A 16,109-nucleotide genomic window follows, 5' to 3' on the forward strand; every position below is an offset into this window, starting at 1 on the left:
GAAAGAAAGAAAGAAAGAAAGAAAGAAAGAAAGAAAGAAAGAAAGAAGCTACCAAATTGAAGAAGCCTAGATGCTCATCAACTGATGACTGGATATAAAAAATGCAGCTTATTTACACAGTGGAATATTATTAAAAATATAAGGCCATCCAGAGACTACTCCACCTAAGGATCCATCCCATCTGCAGATAGCAAACTCCCACACTATTGCTGATGCCAAGAAGCGCTGGCAGACAGGGGCCTGATACAGCTGTTCCCTGAGGGGTTCTACTAGCACCTGACCAATATAGATGCAGATACTCCCAGTCAACCATTGACTGAGCCCAGGAACCACAATGGAAGAGCTAGAAGAAGGACTGAAGGAGCTGAAGAGGATTGCAATCACATAAGAAGAACAATATTAACTAACTGGACCATGAAGAGCTCCCAGAGACTAATCCATCAACCAAAGAGGACATGGAGGGAGCCAGGATTCCAGATATATACTTAGCAGAGGATGGCATTATCTGATATCAATGGGAGGAGAGGGAGGCTTGATGCCCCAGCATAAAGGGATGCTAAAATGATGAGGCAGGAGTGACTGGGTGGTGGAGCACCCTCATAGAGGCAAACGGGAAGGGAAAGAGTGGGGATGGGATTGTGGGATTGTGGAGGGGTAACCGGGAAGGGTGATATCATTTGAAATGTAAATGAATAAAATGATTAATAAAAAAATAAAATTATAAATATTCCAGGTCATTGCATGGAACTGAAAGTAACCATTCTGAGTGAGGTAACCAAGACCAAAGACAGATGTTTTATCACAATTTGGATATTACCTTCTAATTTTAAGATAAGCATGCTTTTATTTGGAATACTCATAGACGTGAGAGAACTGCTTAAATGGTTATGGGGATACAGTTTCAAGATGGGGTGGAGAGAATCCACTGGTATAAAAAATAATAATGGAAAAATGGAATGGGAATGGTTAAACCTGGGTTAGGAAATAGAGGGTAGAGTGGAGAGTATAGGGATAGATAAATAACACTAAAGACATTTACAAATGGAAGCCTATTACAGTATATATATATATATATATATATATATATATATATATATGTATATATATGTATATATATATGTATGTATATATATACATACATATATATATATGACATTAAATATATATAGAAGCAAAATGGAGTTATTTTATAACAGAGAAACAATATCTCATTACACATCATAAACTAGTGAATAAAAGTCCCAGTTGTGGGAAATGGGTTATTTATTTCTTTTGAACGTATTTTTCAGTGAGGTCCCAGAGACTCCAAACATTCAGGTTGTTTCCTATGCTAATGATTACCCTTCCCCACTTGAACTCATAATTCTATTGCGGAAGACACCACAAACATGAGTCATAGAAGTGATGAAATCTCAAGCTGGTGCAGTCCTGCAAGCTTATTCCTTCCTGGATAGCTTCCTATGTAAGCTAGCAAAGGAGTACACACCAAACACACCCAGTGAACCTGCGAGTTACAACAGTGAGGAGATTGAGAAGGCATAGCTGCTCTTGGCAATAGAGACACAACATCATGGGAGTAAGTAGTCAGTGATTCGATTTCTTTTCAAATGGAAAGTCATAGCAAAAATGGACTGACATAGGAAGGATTTGATAAAGATTTAATAGAGTTCCATATAAGATAGCTTTGGCTAGACAAACCTATGCAGTTATAAAATTAAGGCTTGTGATTAATCTAAAAACAATCCATTCTGTACATGAAAACAAAATATTGACCTACAAACATTATGGTTTTTGGCTTTAATGGCTAAAGGATCATTTAGAATTTTTATCTCAAGTTAGAAAATTGCACTCAAATGAATAGACACCAATATGTGCACATGCATGAACTTATATTTTATATATGATCTATTTTTATGTCCATCTACCATCCTTATAGACACAGACTAAACTAGTGTCAAAGAAAGACTATGTTGTTATTTGCAGCTAAGTGTTCCTATTGTTTTCCAGACTATTTGTGGAACTGGGTCAGAGAAAATCAGTTACACACATAAAGCAAGAGTTGTCATTTGTACTGCTACTGTATTCCTCCATTAATTTGATTTATAATAACATAACTTTAGAATTTATTTCAGAATAATATAGAAATACATCAGTAGATATATGATATGCTTACACTAAAACAATTAGTATACAGTGTCAAGGAGGCTGTGTTTAGCTTCATCCACTTATACTTGGTTTGATGTCACAGTAGTGGAAAGTCACATAATATTGAAACCTGTAAGAGATCTAGAACCTTTCTACATATAATTAATGATTCTTTCCAATGATACCATATATATATATATATATATATATATATATAAAATTATAATATATGTAAAAGATGAAAATTATAATTTTTATGACCGAAAAACAATATTTTTTTAATTTCTGTTTTGTCGGTTTGTCTTTTGTTTTTGTTCATTTTTTGTTTTTTGATGTTGTCTTCTTTTTGTTTTGGAGTAAACCTTTGTCACAGATGATACTTCGTGTACGGTAACATCATCACATCACATCACAATGAATCCTTTGCAATCTGAAAGTATCTTAAGTCAACAATGCACTTGATACTTCATACCAACTGTACCGGAGAGTTTATGTTGACTTGATATGAGCAAAAATCATTTGAGCAGAGGTAACCTCAAGAAAGTAACTCTATAAAACTGGGTTGTAGACAGGCCTATAAGTCATTTTCTTAATTAGTGACCGATGGGTAAAGGCCTATCCCGTTGTCGGTGGGGTGGTGGTATTCCTTGCCTGCTGGATCTGAGTTCGATAAGAAAGCAGGCTGAGCAAGCCAGTAAGCAGCAACCATTCCATAGCTTCAGAATCAGCTCCAGCCTCTAGGTTCTTGCCTTGCGTGTGTTCCTGTTTTGTGTTCCTGTACTGAATTTGTTAGATGATGAATAGTGATATCTAAGTAAAAGCTAAGTAAATCCTTTCTTCTATAACTATTTTTTGATCATGGTGTTTCAGGGCAGCAATAGAAAGTCTAAGACATCACCCGAACATTACAGCAGAGCCTCCAATGCTGTAACTGAATTCAGAACAGTGACATCAGATTAAAGTTGGTCAGTCTGACTTAATACATAATCCATTTGTAGTAAAAGGAAAATATATAACTTAGCTTTTAAAATGCTGCACAGAAACTTTAAAATACAAGGATGAGTCTACTTTTACCCCATTTTAAGTTCAATCTGCTTCAAAGTGTACCAAAATCAGGGGTTATAAGAATTGATGTTTTAATGAAAAATTATAAATGGCTTGATACTAATTTAAAGAAGTAAGAGCAAAAAACTTTCTAATTTGAAAGGGAATATATAAATCCAGATATTTGGATGTTGATTACTTCTTACTGATTTTATTTAAATAGGCCAAAACAAGAACAATTATAATAAAAGTTAAAAATTAAAAAGAACTGATATGATGAAAACCATCAAGGAAAGCATTGGATACCTAATGAAGTTCTAACAAGAGGAGTGTCCATTTTAGCCGAGGGTATGAAGGCCTTGAGAGAGTGAAGATCAGAAGGAAGCAAACACAATTCCCAATCTAGATGTTAAACTCCACAAAGATGAGAAAGCAAAAGAAAAATAAAAACAGCAAAGTCTTTCTCTGTAAGCGAAAGGTAAGGAAGTTCATGGCCACTACAGATGGGCTACAAGGTTGCTAAGAAACAATATGAAAAAATGTGGTAAGTATGAAATTGATTGCTAACAGCAAATTCAACAGAGTCTACTACTGCAGTGTAGAGTCTGAGTCACTTTCATCCTAGGGTGAAGATTTAAAGACAAAAAAATTGAAAATAGTAAGAGTTAATTTTCCAAAAGGAAAAAGAAATTAGATCATGTGAGTCTTCTATTAGAAGGTTCTATTAGTGTTAGCACTGTTATGAACATCAGGATGATAGGAAGAGTTGGAGAGCAGATGTGGAGCAGGAAGTCTTCCACATTCTTAGTGTGGATGTAAATTAACAGTCCCTGAGGGGAGCATGAAGCTTACTTTAAAATGTAGTTATCCAGCCTGGTCCTGTGGGCTGGGGCAGACACAGAGTTGGTCTGCTCCTGTCCTGTGAAGATATTGACTCCTGAGTCATCCTAGAGGAGCCACTGCACTCAGAGCTGCCAGTAAGAACTCCATCTCACTCCCTAAGCCCCAGAGATACATCTGGGAGCCAGGGCCATTCAGGACACAGCAGCTACCCAAACCCCGCCCCTCCGGAATTCCACTTCCCTTCCTCCCCTGCCTGGTCCTGTGGGCTGGGGCAGACACAGAGTTGGTCTGCTCCTGTCCTGTGGAGATACTGACTCCTGAGTCATCCTAGAGGAGCCACTGCACTCAGAGCAGCCGAGGAGCCACTGCACTCAGAGCAGCAGACACCAAGATTAGGATCATAAGACTACAGAGACATCTGGACTCTGAGGAGCTTTGCAACAAGCAAGATAACTGGAAATACAGACTCCAGTCTTACACAGTGAGGGCAGGCAACACTAGAGTTACCCAGATGGCAAAAGGCAAGCGCAAGAACATAAGCAACAGAAACCAAAGTTTCTTGGCATCATCAGTACCCAGTTCTCCCAATATAGCAAGCCCTGAACACCCCTTCACACCTGAAAAGCAGGATTCAGAATTAAAATCACTTCTCATGATGATGATAGAGGATTATAAGAAGGAATTAAGTAACTCCCTTAAAGAAATACAGGAGAGTACAAGTAAACAGATAGAAGCCCTTAAAGAGGAATCACAGAAATCCCTTAAGGAATTGAAAGAAAACACAAAGAAGGAATTAAACAAAAACATTCAGGATCTGAAAATGGAAATAGAAACAATAAAGAAAGCTCAAAAGGAGACAACCATGGAAATAGAAAACTTAAGAAAGAGATCAGGAGTCATAGACGCAAGCATCACCAACCGAATACAAGAGATAGAAGAGAGAATCTCAAATGCAGAAGATACGGTAAAAAATATTGACAAAGTTGTCAAAGAAAATGCAAAATGCAAAAAACTCCTAACTCAAAACATCCAGGAAATCCAGGACACAATGAGAAGAACAAACCTAACGATAATAGGTATAGATGAGAATGAAGAGTCCCAACTTAAAGGGACAGTAAATATCTTCAACAAAATTATTGAGGAGAACTTCCCTAACCTAAAGAACAAGATGCCCATAAACATACAAGAAGCCTTCAGAACACCAAATAGACTAGACCAGAAAAGAAATACCTCCCGTCACATAATAATCAAAACATCAGATGCACAAAACAAAGAAAAAATACTAAAAGCAGTAAGGGAAAAAGGTCAAGTAACATACAAAGGCAGACTTATAAGAATTACACCAGACTTCTTACCAGAGACTATAAAAGCCAGAAGAGCCTGGACGGACATCATACAGACCCTAAGAGAACACAATTGCCAGCCCAGATTACTATACCCAGCAAAACTCTCAATCACTATAGATGGTGAAACCAAGATATTCCATGACAAAACCAAATTTGCACAATATCTTCCCACAAACCCAGCACTTCAAGGATAATTGATGGAAAACGCCAAAACAAGGAGGGAAACTACAACCTAGAAAAAGCAAGGAAGTAATCTTCCAACAACCCCAAAAGAAGATAACTATACAAACATAACTTTACCTCTAATAGCAAAAATAACAGGAAGACACAATCATTTTTCCTTAATATCTCTTAACATCAATGGTCTCAATTCCCCAATAAAAAGACACAGACTATCAGACTGGATACACAAACAAGACCCAGAATTTTGCTGCATACAAGAAACGCACCTCAGTGACAAAGACAGACACTACCTCAGAATAAAAGGGTGGAAAACAATTATCCAATCCAATGGTCCCACGAAACAAGCTGGAGTAGTCATTCTAATATCAAATAAAATCGACTTTCATCCAAAATTAATCAAAAAAGATAAGGAAGGACACTTCATACTCATCAAAGGAAAAATCTACCAAGGTGAACTCTCAATTCTGAACATCTATGTTCCAAATGCAAGGGCACCTACATACATAAAAGAAACTTTACTAAAGATCAAAACACACATTACACCTCATACAATAATAGTGGGGGATTTCAACATCCCACTCTCAGCAATGGACAGATCATGGAAACAGAAACTAAACCGAGACACTTTGATATTAACAGAAGTTATGAACCAAATGGACTTAACAGACATCTATAGAACATTTCATCCTAAAACAAAAGAATATACCTTTTTCTCAGCACCTCATGGTACCTTCTCCAAAATAGACCATATAATTGGTCACAAAGCAGGCCTCTACAGATACAAAAAGATTGAAATAATCCCTTGCATCTTATCAGATCACCACGGAATAAGACTGGTCTTTAATAATGACAAAACCAATGGAAAACCCACGTGCACATGGAAACTGAACAACTCTCTACTCAATGATGACTTGCTCAAGGAAGAAATAAAGAAAGAAATTAAAGACTTTTTAGAATTCAATGAAAATGAGGACACATCATACCAAAACTTGTGGGACTCCATGAAGGCAGTGCTAAGAGGAAAACTCATAGCTCTAAGTGCCTACAAAAAGAAACTGGAAAGAGCACACACTAACAAGTTGACTGCACAACTAAAAGCTCTAGAACAAAAAGAAGCAAACACACCCAGGATGAGTAGATGGCAGGAAATAATCAAACTCAGGGCTGAAATCAACCAAATAAAAACAGAAAGAACAATACAAAATATCAATAAAACCAGGAGTTGGATCTTTGAGAAAATCAATAAGATAGATAAACCGTTAGCCAGATTAACCAGAGGGCACAGAGACAGTATCCAAATTAATAAAATCAGAACTGAAAAGGGAGACATAACAACAGAAACTGAAGAAATTCAAAAAATCATCAGATCTTACTACAAAGGCCTATACTCAACAAAACTGGAAAATCTGGATTAAATGGACAATTTCCTAGATAGATACCAGGTCCCAAAGTTAAACCAGGAGCAGATAAACTATCTAAATAGTCCCATAACCCTTAGGGAAATAGCAGCAGCCATTAAAAGTCTCCCCACTAAAAAAAGCCCATGACCAGAAGGTTTTAGTGCTGAATTTTATCAGACCTTCAAGGAAGACCTAATACCAATTCTCTTCAAACTATTCCACAAAATAGAAACAGAAGGAACACTACCCAATTCGTTCTATGAAGCTACAATTACACTCATACCCAAACCCCACAAAGACCCAACAAAGAAAGAGAACTTCAGACCAATCTCCCTTATGAACATCGATGCAAAAATACTCAATAAAATTCTAGCAAACCGAATCCAAGAACACATCAAAACAATAATCCATCATGATCAAGTAGGTTTTATCCCAGGAATGCCGGGATGGTTCAATATTCGGAAATCCATCAATGTAATCCACTATATAAACAAACTCAAAGAAAAAAACCACATGATCATCTCATTAGATGCTGAGAAAGCATTTGATAAAATTCAACATCTCTTCATGATAAAAGTCTTGGAAAGATCAGGAATTCACGGCCCATACCTAAACATAGTAAAAGCAATTTACAGCAAACCAGTAGCCAACATCAAGCTAAATGGAGAGAAACTTGAAGCAATCCCACTAAGATCAGGGACTAGACAAGGCTGCCCACTCTCCCCCTACCTATTCAATATAGTACTGGAAGTCCTAGCCAGAGCAATTAGACAACAAAAAGAAGTCAAAGGGATACAAATAGGAAATGAAGAAGTCAAAATATCGCTATTTGCAGATGATATGATAGTATACTTAAGTGACCCCCAAACTTCCACCAGAAAACTCCTAAACCTGATAAACAACTTCAGCAAAGTGGCTGGTTATAAAATCAACTCAAACAAATCAGTAGCCTTCCTCTACATGAAAGATAAACAGACTGAAAAAGAAATTAGGGAAATGACACACTTCACAATAGTTGCAAATTATATGAAATACCTTGGTGTGAATCTAACCAAGCAAGTGAAAGACCTGTATGACAAGAACTTCAATTCCCTGAAGAAAGAAATCGAAGAAGATCTCAGAAGATGGAAAGATCTCCCATGCTCATGGATTGGCAGGATTAATATAATAAAAATGGCCATCTTGCCAAAAGCAATCTACAGATTCAATGCAATTCCCATTAAAATCCCAACTCAATTCTTCACAGAGTTAGAAAAGGAAATTCTCAAATTCATATGGAATAACAAAAAACCCAGGATAGCGAAAACTATTCTCAACAATAAAAGAACTTCGGGAGGAATCACCATTCCTGACCTCAAGCTGTACTACAGAGCAATAGTGATAAAAACTACCTGGTATTGGTACAGAGACAGGCAGGAAGATCAATGGAATAGAATTGAAGACGCAGAAATGAACACACACTCCTATGGTCACTTGATCTTTGACAAAGGAGCTAAAACTGTCCAGTGGAAAAAGGACAGCATTTTCAACAAATGGTGCTGCTTCAACTGGAGGACAACATGTAGAAGAATGAAAATTGATCCATTCTTATCTCCTTGTACAAAGCTCAAGTCTAAGTGGATAAAGGACCTCCACATAAAACCAGATACACTGAAACTAATAGAAGAGAAGGTGGGGAAGACCCTCGAATACTTGGGCACAGGGGAAAAGTTCCTGAACAAAACACCAATGGCATATGCTCTAAGATCAAGAATTGACAAATGGGACTTCATAAAATTGCAAAGTTTCTGTAATGCAAAGGACACTGTCAATAGGACAAAACGACAACCAACAAATTGGGAAAAGATCTTTACCAATCCTACATCTGATAGAGGGCTAATATCCAATATATACAAAGAACTCAAGAAAGTATACTCCAGACAACCAAATTACCCTATTAAAAAATGGGGTATAGGGCTTAACAAAGAATTTTCAATGGAAGAAACTCGAATGACCGAGAAGCACCTAAAGAAATGTTCAGTGTCCTTAGTCATCAGGGAAATGCAAATCAAAACAACTCTGAGATTCCATCTCACACCAGTCAGAATAGCTAACATTAAGAACTCAGGTGATAGCAGATGCTGGCGAGGGTGTGGAGAAAGATGAACACTCCTCCATTGTTGGTGGGACTGCAAGATGGTGCAACCACTTTGGAAATCAGTCTGGCAGTTCCTCAGAAAATTGGACATAGCATTACCTGAGGATCCAGCTATACCACTCCTAGGCATATACCCAGAAGATGCTCGAACATAAAACAAGGACATATGCTCAACTATGTCCATAGCAGCCTTGTTTATAATAGCCAGGAGCTGGAAAGAACCCAGATGTCCTTCAACTGAGGAATGGATTCAAAAAATATGGTATATTTACACAATGGAGTATTACTCAGCTATTAAAAACAATGAATTCGAGAGGTTCCTAGGTAAATGGATGGAACTAGAAACTATCATCCTGAGTGAAGTAAGCCAATCACAAAAGAACACACATGGTATTCACTCACTGATTATTGGATATTAGCCCAGAACCTTGAAATGCCCATGATGCAACTCACAGGCCACATGAAGCTCATAAAAAAGGAAGACCAAGTGGGGGTGATTCAGTTCTTCTTAGAAGGAGCAACAAAATACTCAAGGGAGCAAATATGGAGACAAAGTGAGGGACAGAAACTGAAGGAGGGGCCATTTGAAGACCTTTCCACCTGAGTATCCATCCCATGTGCAGTCACCAAAGGTAGATTCTGATGTGGAAGTTAGGAAGTGCATGCCGATAAGGGCCTGATATGGATGTCTCTTCAGAGACCTTCAAGAGTCTGACATATTCAGAGGCAGATGCTCACAACTAGCCATTGAACTGATCATGAGGTTCTCAATGGAGGAGTTAGAGTGAGGACTGAAGGAGCTGAAAGGGTTTGTGGCACCATGAGGAGAGCAACAATACCAACCAACCACAGCTCCCAGGGTCCTAACCAGCAGCCTGGGAGCACTTATGGAGGGATCCAGGGCTTCAGCTGAATATGTAAGAGTGGAGGGCCCTGCCGGGCACAGGTGGAAGATGAGATCCTTGACCTCATGAAGGCTGGACACCCCAGGGGGTGGGAATTTTGAGGGTGTGGGAGTGGTTGTGGGTAGGTGGGGGTTACATCCACGGAGAAGAAGGAGGAGGGGTAAGGGGATGGGGGGTTCCCAGTGGGTGGGGGATGGGGTAAGGGAATTACATATGAAATGTAAATAAAATATCCAATAAAAAAAATTAAAAAAAGAAATACAAAAACAAAAAAAAGAAAAAACCAAAAAAACAAAAAACAAACAAACAAACAAAAAAAGAATGAGTAACCCTCATCTGTTAAAAAAAAAAAAAAATGTAGTTATCCAAAATGGAATTACCATGTGTGGTGGTTTTCCTAAGAATATCTGCTTCATAGGCACATGTATCTAAATGCTTCCTCATCAGGGAGTGGTACAATTGGGAAGAATTAGGTATGGGCTTTGTGGAGAAAGCATGGTACTGGTGGTGGGCTTTGAGGTTTCAAAAGCCAAAGCCAGGACCAGTGTCTCTCCCTCTTCCTGCTGCATGCAAATCCAAAGGTAGAACACTCAGCTACTTCTCTGCCACCGTGTTTTCCTGCTTGTCACTATGTTCCTTGCCTTACTGTTACTGCACTAAACTTTTAAAACTGTAAGTCAGCCCCAATTAAATCTTTCTGTTGCTGTGGACATGGTGTTTCTTCATAGCAATGGAACACTGAATAAGACACATGTGAATCATAACTCATTTCTGACTATATGTATAATATTTGTGAAGTGAAATCTGTATGATGAAGGAACAGCTACAATGGTTCTTCACTGTAATAGCCAAAATATAGTAATAAACTCTATCTGTTAAAAAACAGTTGAAAGAAAGATGAAAAATGTAATATATATAAGTATGTATAAATGTATAAATATATTTTATATATAATAAAATATTATTCATCCATTAAAATTGAGAAAATTTGCATAATCACTTGCATAATCAATCTGACATTATCTATATATGTGAAACTTTCCTGGTACAGAGAGCTGAGCTTGTACCTGTTACCTGAAGCATATCTGTTTGAGTTCACAAAAGCAAAGTAGAATATAAATGATCAGAGTTTACAGATTCTGGGATTGGAAGATGCTCATTAAAAAATATAGTAAGTTTTCTTATGAAGTATTAAATTAAATCATGTGTTTATAGTGGCAAACATTACATATCTAATATATGCTTTTAACATAGCATAAGTATATATATCCAAACTAAATATATATTTATTTATACAAGTACATTATCTTTTCAGCTCTTTCTCCATATAAAATTTTCATCTCTCTCTTAAGTCTCACTATTCTGTTATTTTGCTCAGAGTTCTACAATTTAAGAAATCATCAGTATTTTGCATATCTTACAAGTGATCGTGAGTAGCCATCAGCTTTCCTTTGCAAATAAATTTCCTAGCTAGATTTGAATTGGTCAATTGAATTTAAACTTATAAAAATCTTTTAATTCATAATGTTCTTTGCATATAAATTAGAAGCAGCTGTTCTATTTTTTCAGATTAGGTACCTCATACTCTGAGATCATTTTCTAAACACAAGACTTTTTCTAAATTTAACATAAAATATTACCATTTGAATTAATTGAAAAGAACAATAAATCAAAAAATTAAAAACCCTGAAATTTAGAGAATTTCAGATGCAATCACTTAAATACTTGTGCCTGATATTATGATACATTTGTATCCAAGTGAAATGGTGTGTTGCTCAGAGACCCATCAGAAACAGAGTTTGGTGGTCTGCATGTGTTTTGAAGGTTTTTTAAAGTGAACTAATTTTACAGGTATCAATACTTTATCTGCTAGTGGTTATGGCATTTCAGCTGTTATTTGAAGTAGCATGCAGAGCTCATGTTTGCAAAGCAAACAGCTGAATAAGAGAATACTGAGAGACAATAAAATAGCTGTATTTAGTACTCATATAACAATAATAATAGTAATAATAATAATAAATTTGTGTGTATGTTTTCTAAAATACAGTGTCGGTTTAGTTATATGCAAGACACAATAAGATACCATGTAACAGCCTATAGGAACGTTTGACTAAAACTTATGAAAGAATCAGTCTCAGAATTCTCTAGGTCTACAGCTCCCCTTGTACTATATTTTGCTAATTTTCTCTATTTCTGGCTCTTACCCAGGCTGTCTTTAACTCTTTCTCAGTCTCCCAAGTAGCTGAAATAGAAATTTATCATCATGCTCATCTCTGTGTTTGGTCTTTTGTCTATTTAGTAGCAATCACAGTGTACGTTTTGCAATGTAGTCGACTGAAAACATTCCTGAAATATTGCCTATTGACATATTGACACTTCTACTGTATCCTAACCAATATCATAAATTAGTAGAGATAAAATGAATGCTTCTTAAGGCTAAGTCCTTTTAAAATTACTTTTGCTGATGGCATTATTTACAATAGTGTAAATGTTTCACACAAGTGAAAACTACACTTGTACAAGGTTACAGAAAAGACTTGAGCCACATTTTATCTTGTTTTTCAATCACCCTGATCGGATCCAGTGTACACAAGTGATTAGTTTATAAATAGAGTCCTATAATGTTATGAATTTCCAAGTTCCAATCTGTCACACATTTGAATTTGGAAGTACTTAATAAGGACTACTTGTTGGGATAGGCAAGACATAACAAGAAGATGTGAGATGAAGATCATTTATGCTTTAGGATATCTCAATGTTTCTATTCTACAGTGTTGTGTATCTCCCTCTTCCTCTCCCTCTCCCCTTCCTCTTTCCTTTCTCCCTGCCCCCCCTCCGTGTGTGTGTGTGTGTGTGTGTGTGTGTGTACCTCATTGCTTGTCTGTGTGTATAATAGCATTAGCTTAAATCAGTGATTATTTCACAGAGTAATTTAAAGATCATGTTTTATCAAAACCACAAAGCACTAACAAATTAATCAAGTTGTTCTTTATCCGTGCTCTTACCTTCACATCTTTGACATTCATCCTCGTGCCCTCTTTCCCCACAAATATGTCATCAATGTCCACAAGGATGTACCTGTCCAAGGATAGTGTCAGCCTCTTCCCGGACAAGAAAGAGATGGCGTCAATGAAAATGAGCTTGTGCAACCAAAAGTTCAAGTTGTTACCAAAAAGAACTCGCTGGATCCCGTCATGAAGCCCCAGATCCTGAATTATTGTAGCATAAAGTGTTTGGCTGGACAAGAAAGAGAGGGACTTTTCTGTCTGTAACTCAGTTAAAATCACTGGCTGGTAGGTAGAATGGTTATATTGAAAAATTGTCCAGTCTTCCCCAGGAAGAGGTCCCTTTTCAACTTTGGGGCCTTTGGTAATATGGAGCAGGGGAGACTGGGGGTTTACAGAGCAGTCCTTCAGAGCTACATTATTGAATAAGTTCAAAGGAAACCCTTTCAGTTGTGTAGTTGGTAAGCTGTTCTCGTTGGCTTTATGAAAACCAATTATGCTAACACTGTATTCTATACAGTATTTTTCTAAAAGCTCCCGGTTCCATGAGTCCATGCTGACGTACTTCAGAATATTTTCATATATAATCAATGTGTACTTCCCTTTGCCACTATCGGTAAGAGGTGGTATGTCTCCCTTGCCTGGAGCAATGACCATCTGGTACTGAAACCGGCTGGACTCCAAGATTGCTATAATATCTTGACCAAGTTGCGAATACTGGCTCTCTACAAAGAGAAGAACAGTAGGGTCAGTTTTGGATGTATCAATAGGCTTGATGGTTTTCAGCTCTAAAGACCGATAAGGGAGGTTTTTGATGTCAGCGCACTCTGCTTCCGCAGTAGTTTCAATAAGTGTCATTTCCTGTTTGTAGCCAGAGTACAGGAAGTAGGCAGAAATGACGATGCTCACCAAGCAAAAGGTAGCTAAGAGAACAATCAGTGTTCGAAAGCTTCTCCGAAACTTTACAATAAGATTCATTTTAAAAATCAATGCGTTGGAAGCCTTTTCTGGCTTCTTTCCCTAATGTGCCATGGAGAACATATAGTAAGATGGTGCCAGTTTCCCTTCCCAAACATTCATGTAACCATTGCAAATCATGGGAGATTCTCGAAGGAATCACAAATGAGTCAAATCTGGTAGTCAGCGGACCAGGAAGGCAACAGCTGAGATGCTATGTCCAATACCAAGAATTGCTGCAGTGTCCTTTAAGCATAATCTGAAAGAGAGAAGACATGTGATAGCTACGAGCAAAAAGGAGGAGTGTTCCTGGTTATGTTTATATGCTTACGGATATCTAAGAAGCGCATTAAAGATTATTCTAGTCTTGTTACTATGACAATATACTAATAGTACTCGCTGATAATCTGGGTCTTGATATTTGACACATTAGTCCATTTATATTTTCATGGCTTCTCGAAAACATCGTGAAGATCTGTCTGAATTTGGTCAGTTATCCGCATGTACATAAGAGCACATATTGAGATCAGTTTCAACTAACTATCGTGAAAAGAAGGGAGACAAAAGAGGCACAGAGAAAATTAGATGCATATTATCTATTCTGACATAAGACGGTAACCTTTTTCTTTGAATGCAAAAAGGATGAGATATCAATCTTAAGTATTAGAACTGTTCCTCCTAATATGCAATAGTGAAAAGAATTTATAAAAAAAACATATGGGACTAAATCTGTCAACCCAAAGAATAAGCAGAATTTAAATGTGACATTTATTTAACATCAGTTTGTTCTGAATTAGAATGATGGATCCATATACCACAATGGTACATGCCTGTGTTCTCAGATAGCTTATGTTTAAACTGCGGGACTCATCCTTTATACTCCTCAGTTTTCTCATTTCCTCATCCTTAATGACAATGGCTAGTCAAGGTAGCAACGTCTGGCCTTGAAAAGTGATATATCAGTAATGTTTACCATACCTTGCTTCACAAATAAGAGATATGATGATATTCTATGGAATGCCAAGAAGATGCATTCTGCTGTGTTAGCTTCTCTTTCCCAGTGCTATCTCTTAAACTAATAAAAGGACAAGGGTAAGGCAGGCTTGTAGCTATGGTGATTAGCCAATGCTAGAATATATATATATATTAATATATATTAATATATATTAATATGTGTGTTTGTGTGTGTGTCAAAATATTTAGATCATTTTTAAAAATTATACTTGTAAACAAGTTATATAAAATTAAGTTCTAGATAATAGAAAAGCTATTTAAAAAGCTGCTTCACAAGTGTAAAAATGTGTATTACATTTTCTTAAAGACTTCAATTTTACATGCTAAAATTTTAATCTGACTCTCATTTAAACTTTCATGCAGGATGTACCTGAGGACCAGCAAGCAGGACATAGAATCGGTGGGAACTCTCTCTTCTCCTGGCTCTCCTGGCTCTCCTGGCTCAGAGAACACAGGAGTCAGAATCTGTGAATTACTTGTATGTCTGAAAAGCCAGTATTTCCCACATCAGCACATCAAGGAAATCAAATAAGGCATCACTCCAATTTTCTAAATCTGATTTTTATGTTTTATGAAATTTATGAACATCAACAGAATGACTTTTCCACCTGTCACAGCCACTGAAGCCTTCCCCAAATGTCAGATGCCTGACTACAGCCTGACTTCAGTGAGTGAAAGGGTAATTTTTAGGCCCTGCCTTCCTTGTCCCTGTCAGTGATTTAGATAACATATATATTTCTATGTGTTATTCTTCCATGTATGCACATATAAACTGCAGTGGAATGCATGCCTTTTTCATAAGTACCTCCTTGTTGTCATATATGTTTCAACACGGTTTTCGAGATAAATCATTGCGAATTTCTAGTCATGATACTAGTAACCAAAGCGATTACAAAGACTACCGTAGCTAGGGTTGTTGCTTTGTTTTGTTTGTTTGTTTGATTTTCTTTCATGGAAATGCAAAATTCAATGAATAATAGGTCTAAGGACTGGCAAGCATATCAAAATATGTCTGGTGTTTATTACTTGGAGGTATTATGGTAAGACGCATAGCTCAGCAAAGTTTACCTTAAAATTGGAAAATAAACAATAACAAGTCTTGCTGTCATTAAATTAATTGCCAGATATTA

At 37.0% G+C, this 16,109-nt stretch overlaps 1 protein-coding gene across 1 annotated transcript in view; it reads right to left on the bottom strand.

Moving 5' to 3' along the window:
• Nucleotides 1-16,109, bottom strand: part of Ndst4 (N-deacetylase and N-sulfotransferase 4) — a 319,626-nt gene that overhangs the window by 279,819 nt on the left and 23,698 nt on the right. The window contains exon 2 of the mRNA XM_028760460.1: nucleotides 13,009-14,224. Within this exon, the coding sequence (XP_028616293.1) occupies nucleotides 13,009-13,986 (978 nt within the window). The 5' untranslated portion in view covers nucleotides 13,987-14,224. The remainder of the gene's footprint in view (nucleotides 1-13,008; nucleotides 14,225-16,109) is intronic.

Source organism: Grammomys surdaster, unplaced genomic scaffold (assembly GCF_004785775.1).
Source record: "Grammomys surdaster isolate TR1022 unplaced genomic scaffold, NIH_TR_1.0 126531, whole genome shotgun sequence".
Lineage (NCBI taxonomy): Eukaryota > Metazoa > Chordata > Mammalia > Rodentia > Muridae > Grammomys > Grammomys surdaster.